This window comes from Oncorhynchus mykiss, chromosome 28 (genome assembly GCF_013265735.2).
Source record: "Oncorhynchus mykiss isolate Arlee chromosome 28, USDA_OmykA_1.1, whole genome shotgun sequence".
NCBI classification, from domain to species: Eukaryota; Metazoa; Chordata; class Actinopteri; order Salmoniformes; family Salmonidae; genus Oncorhynchus; species Oncorhynchus mykiss.
Genome location: NC_048592.1, coordinates 39,535,316 through 39,548,751, shown reverse-complemented (window position 1 = coordinate 39,548,751; position 13,436 = coordinate 39,535,316). Strand labels below are relative to the sequence as shown.

General features: G+C 45.2%; 1 protein-coding gene across 1 annotated transcript in view; it reads right to left on the bottom strand.

Annotated features, from left to right (window-relative positions):
* LOC110508250 (protein APCDD1) overlaps positions 1-13,236 on the bottom strand; it is a 33,404-nt gene extending 20,168 nt beyond the window's left edge. Inside the window, exons 1-2 of the mRNA XM_036966979.1 lie at positions 12,708-13,236; positions 3,667-3,853 (exon numbers count right to left, since the gene is read on the bottom strand). Coding sequence (XP_036822874.1) covers positions 3,667-3,853; positions 12,708-12,786 — 266 coding nt within the window. The 5' untranslated portion in view covers positions 12,787-13,236. The remainder of the gene's footprint in view (positions 1-3,666; positions 3,854-12,707) is intronic.
* Between the last annotated feature and the right edge of the window lie 200 nt (positions 13,237-13,436).

Below are 13,436 nucleotides of genomic sequence, written 5' to 3'. Positions count from 1 at the left end.
TTCACGACTGGACTGCCGACGGCCCGGCTAGCTGTCTGAATCGCCGTGACCCCAACCAACCTCACTGGACCCTTATGATCACTCGGCTAAGCATGCCTCTCCTTAATGTCAATATGCCTTGTCCATTGCTGTTCTGGTTAGTGTTTATTGGCTTATTTCACTGTAGAGCCTCTAGCCCTGCTCATTATACCTTATCCAACCTTTCAGTTCCACCACCCACACATGCAATGACATCACCTGGTTTCAATTATGTTTCTAGAGACAATGTCTCTCTCACCATCACTCAGGTTTACCTTTGCCTAGGTTTACCTCCACTGTATTCACATCCTACCTTACCTTTGTCTGTACATTATACCTTGAAGCTATTTTATCGCCCCCAGAAAACCTCCTTTTACTCTCTGTTCCGGACGTCCTAGATGACCAATTCTCATAGCCTTTAGCCGTACCCTTATCCTACTCCTCCTCTGTTCCTCTGGTGATGTAGAGGTGAATCCAGGCCCTGCAGTGCCTAGCTCCACTCCTATTCCCAAGGCGCTCTCTTTTGATGACTTCTGTAACCGTAATAGCCTTGGTTTCATGAATGTTAACATTAGAAGCCTCCTTCCTAAGTTTGTTTTATTCACTGCTTTAGCACACTCTGCCAACCCGGATGTTCTAGCCGTGTCTGAATCCTGGCTTAGGAAGACCACCAAAAACTCTGAAATCTCCATCCCTAACTACAACATTTTCAGACAAGATAGAATGGCCAAAGGGTGCGGTGTTGCAATCTACTGCAGAGATAGCCTGCAGAGTTCTGTCCTACTATCCATGTCTGTACCCAAACAATTTGAATTTATACTATTAAAAATCCACCTCTCTAAAAACAAGCCTCTCACCGTTGCCGCCTGCTATAGACCACCCTCTGCCCCCAGCTGTGATCTGGACACCATATGTGAACTGATTGCCTCCCATCTATCTTCAGAGCTTGTGCTGCTAGATGACCTAAACTGGAACATGCTTAACACCCCGGCCATCCTACAATCTAAGCTTGATGCCCTCAATCGCACACAAATTATCAATGAACCTAGCAGGTACCACCCCAAAGCCGTAAACACGGGCACCCTCATAGATATCATCCTAACCAACTTGCCCTCTAAATACACCTCTGCTGTTTTCAACCAAGATCTCAGCGATCACTGCCTCATTGCCTGCATCCGTAATGGGTCAGCGGTCAAGCGACCTCCACTGTCAAATGCTCCCTGAAACACTTCAGCGAGCAGGGCTTTCTAATCGACCTGGCCCGGGTATCCTGGAAGGATATTGACCTCATCCCGTCAGTATTTTTTTTTAAATACCTTCCTCAGCATCTTAAATAAGCATGCCCCATTCAAGAAATATAGAACCAGGAACAGATATAGCCCTTGGTTCTCTCCAGACCTGACTGCCCTTAACCGACACAAAAACATCCTATGGCGTTCTGCATTAGCATTGAACAGCCCCCGTGAAATGCAACTTTTCAGGGATGTTAGAAACCAATATACACAGGCAGTTAGAAAAGCCAAGGCTAGCTTTTTCAAGTAGAAATTTGCTTCCTGCAACACAAACTCAAAAAAGTTCTGGGACACCATAAAGTCCATGGAGAATAAGAGCACCCCCTTCCAGCTGCCCACTGCACTGAGGATAGGAAACTCTGTCACCACCGATAAATCCACTATAATTTAGAATTTCAATAAGCATTTTTCTACGGCTGGCCATGCTTTCCACCTGGCTACCCCTACTCCGGCCAACAGCCCTGCACCCCGCACAGTAACTCACCCAAGCCTTCCCCATTTCTCCTTCTCCCAAATCCAGTCATCTGATGTTCTGAAAGAGCTGCACAATCTGGACCCCTACAAATCAGCCAGGCTAGACAATCTGGACACTTTCTTTCTAAAATGATCTGCCGAAATTGTTGCAACCCCTATTACTAGCCTGTTCAACCTCTCTTTCGTATCATCTGAGATTCCCAATGATGGGAAAGCAGCTGCGGTCATCTCCCTCTTCAAAGGGGGGGACACTCTTGACCCAAACTGCTACAGACCTATATCTATCCTACCCTGCCTATCTAAGGTCTTCGAAAGCCAAGTCAACAAACAGATTACCGACCATTTCGAATCCCACCGCACCTTCTCCGCTATGCAATCTGGTTTCAGAGCTGGTCATGGGTGCACCTCAGCCACGCTCAAGGTCCTAAACGATATCTTAACCGCCATCGATAAGAAACAATACTGTGCAGCCGTATTCATTGACCTGGCCAAGGCTTTCGACTCTGTCAATCACCACATCCTCATCGGCAGACTCGATAGCCTTGGTCTCTCAAATGATTGCCTCGCCTGGTTCACCAACTATTTCTCTGATAGAGTTCAGTGTGTCAAATCAGAGGGCCTGTTGTCCGGGCCTCTGGCAGTCTCAATGGGGGTGCCACAGGGTTCAATTCTTGGGCCGACTCTCTTCTCTATATACATCAATGATGTCGCTCTTGCTGCTGGTGAATCTCTGATCCACCTCTACGCAGACGACACCATTCTGTATACTTCTGGCCCTTCTTTGGACACTGTGTTAACAACCCTCCAGACGAGCTTCAATGCCATACAACACTCCTTCTGAGGCCTCCAACTGCTCTTAAATACAAGTAAAACCAAATGCATGCTCTTCAACCGATCGCTGCCTGCACCTGCCCGCCCGTCCAGCATTACTACTCTGGACGGTTCTGACTTAGAATATGTGGACAACTACAAATACCTAAGTATCTGGTTAGACTGTAAACTCTCCTTCCAGACTCACATCAAACATCTCCCATCCAAAGTTAAATCTAGAATTGGCTTCCTATTTTGCAACAAAGCATCCTTCACTCATGCTGCCAAACATACCCTTGTAAAACTGACCATCCTACCAATCCTCGAGTTTGGCGATGTCATTTACAAAATAGTATCCAATACCCTACTCAATAAATTGGATGCAGTCTATCACAGTGCCATCCGTTTTGTCACCAAAGCCCCATATACTACCCACCACTGCGACCTGTACGCTCTCGTTGGCTGGCCCTCGCTTCATACTCGTCACCAAACCCACTGACTCCAGGTCATCTACAAGACCCTGCTAGGTAAAGTCCCCCCTTATCTCAGCTCGCTGGTCACCATAGCAGCACCCACCTGTAGCACGCGCTCCAGCAGGTATATCTCTCTGGTCACCCCCAAAACCAATTCTTCCTTTGGCCACCTCTCCTTCCAGTTCTCTGCTGCCAATGACTGGAACGAACTACAAAAATCTCTGAAACTGGAAACACTTATCTCCCTCACTAGCTGTAAGCACCAGCTGTCAGAGCAGATCACAGATTACTGCACCTGTACATAGCCCATCTATAATTTAGCCCAAACAACTACCTCTTCCCCTACTGTATTTATTTATTTTGCTCCTTTGCATCCCATTATTTCTGGAGTTAGGGTTGAGGTTAGGGTTGAGGCTAGGGTTAGAGTTGGGGTTGGATTTAGTGTTAGGATTAGAGTTAGGGTTGAGGGTTAGGGTTGACGCTAGGGTTATGGTTGGAGTTAGGATTAGGATTTGAGTCAGGGTTGAGGCTAGGGTTGGAGTTAGGGTTGAGGCTAGGGTTAGGGTTGGGGCTAGGTTTGGAGCCTGGTTTAGTCGTACCTGGTGGAGACCCAGTGTCCCTCTATGTTGGGGGGAATCTGGACGGTGATCCGGGCCCCGTGGTGGAGATGCTTCAACATGTGGTGACACTGGTAGTGTTTAGCAGGACGACCAAACGTCTTCTCCAGGGACAGCAGCCGGTTGGAGCGGCCCTCTGAGTAGTGGAGGGACGAACCCTCAGCCCAACCTAATGGGAGTTAACAGAGACAATAGGTTACAAACCCTCAGTCCAACCTAATGAGAGACAATAGGTTACAAACCCTCAGCCAGACCTAATGGGAGGCAACAGAGACAATAGGTTACAAACCCTCAGCCCAACCTAATGGGAGTCAACAGAGACAATAGGTTACAAACCCTCAGTCCAACCTAATGGGAGTCAACGTAGACAATAGGTTACAAACCCTCAGCCCAACCTAATGGGAGTCAACAGAGACAATAGGCTATAATTAGTAAGGCACTCAACAGTGGCAACAAGAGTTGTTAGCACCAGCATATGTTCTACTCATTTAAACAAAAAAAAGTGCTTAGTAGGAGTCATTGTTTCCTGGGAACAATTTACACATAACATCAATGACTAGACCTTAGTTTAATAAGCCACAGTCTGAGATGCCTTGAAATACATCCACAGGTACACCTCCAATTGATTCAAATGATGTCAATTAGCCTATCAGAAGCTTCTAAAGCCATGATATCATTTTCTGGAATTTTCCAAGCTGTTTAAAGGAAAAGTCAACTTAGTGTTTGTAACCACCAGTGTGTTGGTTTAGCATTGAACTGAGAATGCACGAACAGAAAATAACCCCACACCTACTGTAAAATATGGTGGTGGATACTTTTTGTTTTTGTAGGGAGACTCAGCAAGCTGCGAGATCCGAGCGATTTAAGGCGTTAGACTTGAAATCCAATGCGGTCTCCCCGTTTTCGAACCCTGCTCACAGCACTTTGACAAACCAGTCTTTATTTGTAACATGTCATTGGTGACTTCATATGGATAATGTGCTTAATACTCAGTAATTTTAAGTCTTCAAAAAACATCTTCCTTGACAACCAGTTCGAATAGGCTCTTCTTCTCCAATACAAATTATCAAGGAACCTACCAGGTACAACCCTTAATGCGTAAACATCGTCACCCTCATAGATATCATCCTGACCAACCTGCCCTCTAAATACACCTCTTCTGTCTTCAACCAGGATCTCAGCGATCACTGCCTCATTGCCTGCGTCCGAAATGGGTCAGCGGTCAAACGACCACCCCTCATCACTGTCAAACGACCACCCCTCATCACTGTCAAACGACCACCCCTCATCACTGTCAAACGACCACCCCTCATCACTGTCAAACGACCTCCCCTCGTCACTGTCAAACGACCACCCCTCATCACTGTCAAACGACCACCCCTCATCACTGTCAAACGACCTCCCCTCGTCACTGTCAAACGACCACCCCTCATCACTGTCAAACGACCACCCCTCATCACTGTCAAACGACCACCCCTCATCACTGTCAAACGACCTCCCCTCGTCACTGTCAAACGACCACCCCTCATCACTGTCAAACGCTCCCTGAAACACTTCAGCGAGCAGGCCTTTCTAATCGACCTGGCCCGGTGTATCCTGGAAGGATATTGATCTCATCCCGTCAGTAGAGAATACCTGGTTGTTTTTTAAAAGTGCCTTCCTCACCATCTTAAATAAGAATGACACATTCAAAAAATGTAGAACTAAGAACAGATATAGCCCCTGGTTCTCTCCAGACCTGACTGCCGTTGACCAGCACAAAAACATCATGTGGCTGACTGCACTAGCATCGAATAGTCCCCGCGATATGCAGCTTTTCAGGGAAGTCAGGAACCAATACACGCAGTAAGTTAGGAAAGCAAAGGCTAGCTTTTTCAAACAGAAATTTGCATAATGTTTTGGGACACTGTAAAGTCCATGGAGAATAAGAGTACCTCCTCCCAGCTGCCCACTGCACTGAGGCTAGGAAATACTGTTACCACAGATAAATCTACGATAATCGAGAATTTCAAAAAGCATTTTTCTACGGCTGGCCATGCTTTCCACCTGGCTACCCCTACCCCGATCAACAGCTCAGCATCCCCCACAGCAACTTTCCCAAGGGCCCATTCCAGCAATGGAATGATCTGCCGATCCATGTGAGAGACGCAGATTCACTCTCAACCTTTAACTCTTTACATTTAGCCTATAACCATTACATTTAGCCATTGCCATTACATTTAGCCTATAACCTATACATTTAGCCATAGCCATTACATTTAGCCTATAACCATATAATTTAGCCTATAACCATATCATTTAGCCTATAACCATTACATTTAGCCTATAAACATTACATTTAGCCATAGACATTATGAAATGCTTCTCCGTACTGCTTATGAATGTGGTTTGTATGGGTTATGAATGTGGTTTGTATGGGTTATGAATGTGGTTTGTACGGGTTATGAATGTGGTTTGTACGGGTTATGAATGTGGTTTGTATGGGTGATGAATGTGGTTTGTATGGGTTATGAATGTGGTTTGTACGGGTTATGAATGTGGCTTGTATGGGTGATGAATGTGGTTTGTATGGGTTATGAATGTGGTTTGTACGGGTTATGAATGTGGTTTGTATGGGTGATGAATGTGGTTTGCATGGGTTATGAATGTGGTTTGTATGGGTGATGAATGTGGTTTGTATGGTTTATGAATGTGGTTTGTATGGGTTATGAATGTGGTGTGTATGGTTTATGAATGTGGTGTGTATGGGTTATGAATGTGGTTTGTACGGGTTATGAATGTGGTTTGTATGGGTTATGAATGTGGTTTGTACGGGTTATGAATGTGGTTTGTATGGGTTATGAATGTGGTTTGTATGGGTGATGAATGTGGTTTGTATGGGTTATGAATGTGGTTTGTACGGGTTATGAATGTGGTTTGTATGGGTGATGAATGTGGTTTGCATGGGTTATGAATGTGGTTTGTATGGGTGATGAATGTGGTTTGTATGGTTTATGAATGTGGTTTGTATGGGTTATGAATGTGGTGTGTATGGTTTATGAATGTGGTGTGTATGGGTTATGAATGTGGTTTGTACGGGTTATGAATGTGGTTTGTATGGGTTATGAATGTGGTGTGTATGGGTTATGAATGTGGTTTGTATGGGTGATGAATGTGGTTTGTATGGGTTATGAATGTGGTTTGTATGGGTTATGAATGTGGTTTGTATGGGTTATGAATGTGGTTTGTATGGGTGATGAATGTGGTTTGTATGGGTTATGAATGTGGTTTGTATGGGTTATGAATGTGGGTTGTATGGGTGATGAATGTGGTTTGTATGGTTTATGAATGTGGTGTGTATGGGTTATGAATGTGGTTTGTATGGGTGATGAATGTGGTTTGTATGGTTTATGAATGTGGTGTGTATGGGTTATGAATGTGGTTTATATGGGTGATAAATGTGGTTTGTATGGGTGATGAATGTGGTTTGTATGGTTTATGAATGTGGTTTGTATGGGTTATGAACAGAGTTTGTATGGGTTATGAATGTGGTTAGTATGGGTTATGAATGTGTTTTGTATGGGTTATGAACAGGGTTTGTATGGGTTATGAATGGGGTTTGTATGGGTTATGAATGTGGTTAGTATGGGTTATGAATGTGTTTTGTACGGGTTCTGAATGTGGTTTGTACGGGTTATGAATGTGGTTTGTATGGTTTATGAATGTGGTTTGCATGGGCTATGAATGTGGTTTGTATGGGTGATGAATGTGGTTTGTATGGTTTATGAATGTGATTTGTATGGGTTATGAATGTGGTGTGTATGGTTTATGAATGTGGTGTGTATGGGTTATGAATGTGGTTTGTATGGGTTATGAATGTGGTTTGTACGGGTTATGAATGTGGTTTGTACGGGTTATGAATGTGGTTTGTACGGGTTATGAATGTGGTTTGTATGGGTTATGAATGTGGTTTGTATGGGTGATGAATGTGGTTTGTATGGGTTATGAATGTGGGTTGTATGGGTGATGAATGTGGTTTGTATGGTTTATGAATGTGGGTTGTATGGGTTATGAATGTGGTGTGTATGGGTTATGAACGGAGTTTGTATGGGTTATGAATGTGGTTAGTATGGGTTATGAATGTGTTTTGTATGGGTTATGAACAGGGTTTGTATGGGTTATGAATGTGTTTTGTATGGGTTATGAACGGGGTTTGTATGGGTTATGAATGGGGTTTGTATGGGTTATGAATGTGGTATGGAGTCCTTATATACAGCAGGTACTCTTTCAAGTGGACAACGTCGTTCGACTATAGTCTCCTAGGCATAAATGACATCAGGGCATGTGTTGTCGAGTATTTCCTCGAAGAGTTTCCTCGATATGTTTCCCTGAATAGCTTCCTTGAAATGTGACCAACAGCTCGTTGGTATCTGATCCTGTACTGTTGCACCTGATACCCAGCCCTTACATACTAGTCACAGACTGTGTGTCAATAACTTCACATGTAATTATATCAAAACTGTAAATATAACTACATTATTTTCAGAACGCGCATACCAGCAGGAAATACCACTTTTAAAAGATAAAATACCTACCCTGAGTACCCCGACTACAGGTCGGGAACATTGTCACAACATTGCCGTTTGTCTTGGAGATGGACTCATTCACTCACTGGTGGTTCTGTGTCAACTGGAAAAGTTCTCTGTGATCTAGAGCTCTGCTGGGAGCTCGGTGGTTCTCTTTGATATAGATAGAAAACCAACTGGAAAGTTTCTCTGGGAGCTTGGTGGTTCTCTTTGATTTATGGTCAATCCATGTCATTTCAGCAAGCCATGACACCCACCATCTCAGATTGTTCTGAAATCGTTTCTGTAGTTAGAAACAGATAAGATCAGCATTCCTGTGACATTATGTTGATGAAATATAATTTAATATCTGAGAAATTAAGCTAATTGATTAAATCCAAATTGGCCATCTTAATTTATAGAATTCATATACACTGAACAAATATATAAATGCAACATGGAACAATTTCAAAGATTTTACTGAATTACAGTTCATATTAAGAAATCAGTCAGTTCTGACCACTAGATGGTGCTGTTCCTGATATTACCAGGTTCTGACCACTAGATGGTGCTGTTCCTGATATTACCATGTTCCAGAGGTGGGACCAAGTCATTGTTTTACAAGTCACAAGTCTTAGCACTCAAGTCCCAAGTCAAGACAGGCAAGTCCGAGTCAAGTCAAGACTGTCAAGTATCAAGGCAAATCTCAAGTCCTAAACAAGTCATAATGTGCTCTTCACCAAATGTAATACCATGTCATATTTGAAACAAGAGTAAAAGTATATTATATTTACGCAAATCATGAAAGCTTTAAAAAAAAAAATCTAGATATTCATTACTTTACAAAGAAACATTATATTTCCATTTCCCCCTCTATCTCTCTGTGACAGCGGGACAGGCGTGGTAGGCCGGGTCGGGTCATGTGCGGTGGTTGCATAGAAATACATCACCTACAACAGTCTTTGCCGTGTAGAATAGAGAATCGAGTACAGATCTATATATTGCATTTCTATCTGGAAAACTGTTTCTGAATGCGGTGCCTCAGATGAAATAAGCTGCCGTTCTTCATTCATTATCAGCGGAGAGAAAGATCAAAATGGTGGAGGACAGCCGAGAGGGGGAGTGGGGGGGGGGCGGGGGATTTGTGTGAAGCATAAACACAATCAGAGGTTCAAGCACCCCCCTGTAATCAGCAGGTTAGGAAGAGTACACAACCAATCTAGGAGGCACTCTGCCACAAATATGCTCATTTGATCTTTTCCAGCTTCCAGAAACCCATGAAACAAGTTACACACACTCATAGACACACAACCTCGTGTGATGGATAGCTGTCGGCTGTATTAGCCACGATTTAATGTTCTTTGTGCAGCTTCAAATGTCGAACAAAGTTGGAAGTTGTTGTGCCTCCGTCTGTAATCGGGTCGGGGAGGGTCGGGGAGGGTCGGGGAGGCTTGGGGAGGGTCGGGGAGGGTCGGGGAGGGTCGGGGAGGCTTGGGGAGGGTCGGGGAGGCTTGGGAAGGGTTGGGGAGGGTCGGGGAGGCTTGGAGAGGGTCGGGGAGGCTTGGGGAGGGCCGGGGAGGCTTGGGGAGGGCCGGGGAGGCTTGGGGAGGGTCGGGGAGGCTTGGGGAGGGCCGGGGAGGCTTGGGGAGGGTCGGGGAGGGTCGGGGAGGGTCGGGGAGGCTTGGGGAGGGTCGGGGAGGCTTGGGGAGGGTCGGGGAGGGTCGGGGAGGCTTGGGGAGGGTTGGGGAGGCTTGGGGAGGGTCGGGGAGGCTTGGGGAGGGCCGGGGAGGCTTGGGGAGGGTCGGGGAGGCTTGGGGAGGGTCGGGGAGGCTTGGGGAGGGCCGGGGAGGCTTGGGGAGGGCCGGGAAGGGTATCAGGGCAGGTGGGACTTCAGCGGAGGCTGGAGGATGCGTGTCGCTCTGGCCATGAGTCATAAGGCTCACGTCCAAGTCAAGTCACGAGTCATTGGTGTTAAAGTCAAAGTCGAGTTGCAAGTCATCATATTAATAAACCCCAGGAAGAGTAGCTGCTGCCTTGACAGGAACTAATGGGGATCCATAATAAACCCCAGGAAGAGTAGCTGCTGCCTTGGCAGGAACTAATGGGGATCCATAATAAACCCCAGGAACAGTAGCTGCTGCAGGAACTAATGGGGATCCATAATATACCCCAGGAAGAGTAGCTGCTGCCTTGACAGGAACTAATGGGGATCCATAATAAACCCCAGGAAGAGTAGCTGCTGCCTTGGCAGGAACTAATGGGGATCCATAATAAACCCCAGGAAGAGTAGCTGCTGCCTTGGCAGGAACTAACGGGGTTTCATAATAAACCCCAGGAAGAGTAGCTGCTGCCTTGGCAGGAACTAATGGGGATCCATAATAAACCCCAGGAAGAGTAGCTGCTGCCTTGGCAGGAACTAACGGGGTTTCATAATAAACCCCAGGAAGAGTAGCTGCTGCCTTGGCAGGAACTAATGGGGATCCATAATAAACCCCAGGAAGAGTAGCTGCTGCCTTGGCAGGAACTAATGGGGATCCATAATAAACCCCAGGAAGAGTAGCTGCTGCCTTGGCAGGAACTAATGGTGATCCATAATAAACCCCAGGAAGAGTAGCTGCTGCCTTGGTAGGAACTAATGGGGATCCATAATAAACCCCAGGAAGAGTAGCTGCTGCCTTGGCAGGAACTAATGGGGCTCCATAATAAACCCCAGGAAGAGTAGCTGCTGCCTTGGCAAGAACTAAAGGGGGCTCCATAATAAACCACAGGAAGAGTAGCTGCTGCCTTTGCACAAACTAATGGTGATCCATAATAAACCCCAGGAAGAGTAGCTGCTGCCTTGGCAGGAACTAATGGTGATCCATAATAAACCCCAGGAAGAGTAGCTGCTGCCTTGGCAGGAACTAATGGGGATCCATAATAAACCCCAGGAAGAGTAGCTGCTGCCTTGGCAGGAACTAATGGTGATCCATAATAAACCCCAGGAAGAGTAGCTGCTGCCTTGGCAATCTGTCCGTCCATTACGTAACTCTGTTCTGGGTTCTGTCCCAAATGCCACCCTATTCCCTATGTAGTGCATTACTTTTGACCATGGCCCACTGATCCAGTCTGACAGCCTGGTTTTACAGTCTACACTGATCCAGTCTGACAGCCTGGTTTTACAGCCTACACTGATCCAGTCTGACAGCCTGGTTTTACAGTCTACACTGATCCAGTCTGACAGCCTGGTTTTACAGTCTACACTGATCCAGTCTGACAGCCTGGTTTTACAGCCTACACTGATCCAGTCTGACAGCCTGGTTTTACAGTCTACACTGATCCAGTCTGACAGCCTGGTTTTACAGTCTACACTGATCCAGTCTGACAGCCTGGTTTTACAGTCTACACTGATCCAGTCTGACAGCCTGGTTTTACAGTCTACACTGATCCAGTCTGACAGCCTGGTTTTACAGTCTACACTGATCCAGTCTGACAGTCTGGTTTTACAGCCTACACGGATCCAGCCTGAGAGCCTGGTGTCACTGCTGTAGGGATAGGCTGCAATAAAGTCCCACTTAATTGAATGTTAGATTCACTTAAACACACTTATGGGTAAGTGGATTCTAAAAGGTATTTTTATCTCGTAGCTCATTTGAAGTGGTGGCCAAGTCATTTGAACAGGTCAGTTTAAGTTCAGTAATCTACTGTTAGAGAGAGAGAGAGAGGGTGTGTGTGTGTGTGTGTGTGTGTGAGCTAGTAGAAATGTTTCGAGTAGTTGGGCCCTGTCTCCCATTGTGTTCATCTACCCTGTTGCCATGGCTACGCTTTTATTACTTTCTTTGCCTCAAATATGTCCAGCAATTTGGCCAAATACATTAGTCATTATCAAATACTCTGTTCAATTCTGGTGACAACTTTTCGACTCATGGGTATTTTACCATATTATACAATTATCAGGCCAAATAGAGAAAAAATATTTAGAAAATTAGGTACAGTCTAAATATATGTACATGAAGCCCAAACCAGGCTGTAACACAACCGAACGTGACTGGGAATCTCATAGGGCGGCGCACAATTGGCCCAGCGTCGTCCGGGTTTTGGCCGGGGTTGTAGGCGGTCATTGTAAATAAGAATTTGTTCTTAATTGACTTGCCTAGTTAAATGAAGGTTAAACAAAGGTTACACAAGACTATGGCCTAATGAGGTACAGTTTGGCCCTATATGGAGGGTCTATAACATCTAGTAATATACGGAGGGTCTATAACATCTAGTAATAGTAATTGCGGAAACCAAATTGATGAACTAACATCATAATTATGTGTGCGTGCGCTTGTGCACACTATTGTTTAGGAGTGGATTTCATATGGACTCCAATTAAAAGTCATATTCAATTATTTAAATAAGGAACATTTCTATTTTATAGTTACTTGAAAAGTTAGAATTAGACAGCGAACACCATTATTATAAATTCAGTAAAACACATATTGTAATGTCTCTTACCGAAAACCGCAACGACGAGTAATACTACGGAAGGCCCCATTCCTGTAGACGTTGGGAACAGTGATGAGCCTGTTTCCATGGAGTGTTAATGTTCCTCAACGGCGCGTCCTCAGTCAATACTTGATGGAATCCAACATTCTGTGTCCATAATGTGTCTCAATGATATCCAGCAAACATCAGAGGATGTTGGAATAATGAGTTTAATTGTTATTAAACTGAATTTTCGGCAACGCAAGGAATCATTTCATTACGTGTATGTACGGCTTCGAAGAGCGAAGAAACGAACGTCCCATACTCCGGTCCATCTAAAGTTTAAGTGCGCCTCGTCTTCTATTACAAAACAAGAAATGTTCGACTACAGAAGTTGGCGACATGTTTTTCTTTGTCTCCCCAAACTAAATAGAACAACGTGCTGCAACGGAATGTAGACTTGTGGAGAGACGCTCGTGTTCCTGCAGCACCACGGAGAATCCCACTTTATTCTACCAGACTTGTTTCATTATGGTAATCTCTGCGTCGGAGTCGGAACCCCGTGCGTCGTCGTGTGTGTAGAGAGGAGAGCGCTGGCAGAGGACCCCCCCCCCCCCCCCCCCCGTCTCCATCCGATGAGTTTGTAGGGGCGTGCGGGTGGAGTGGATCCATGTGTATTCTAGGCTTGCCACATGATTCTAATCAACACTTTGATTTTTTTGAAGAATAGGCTACAATTTATGCATATGCCTAACATAC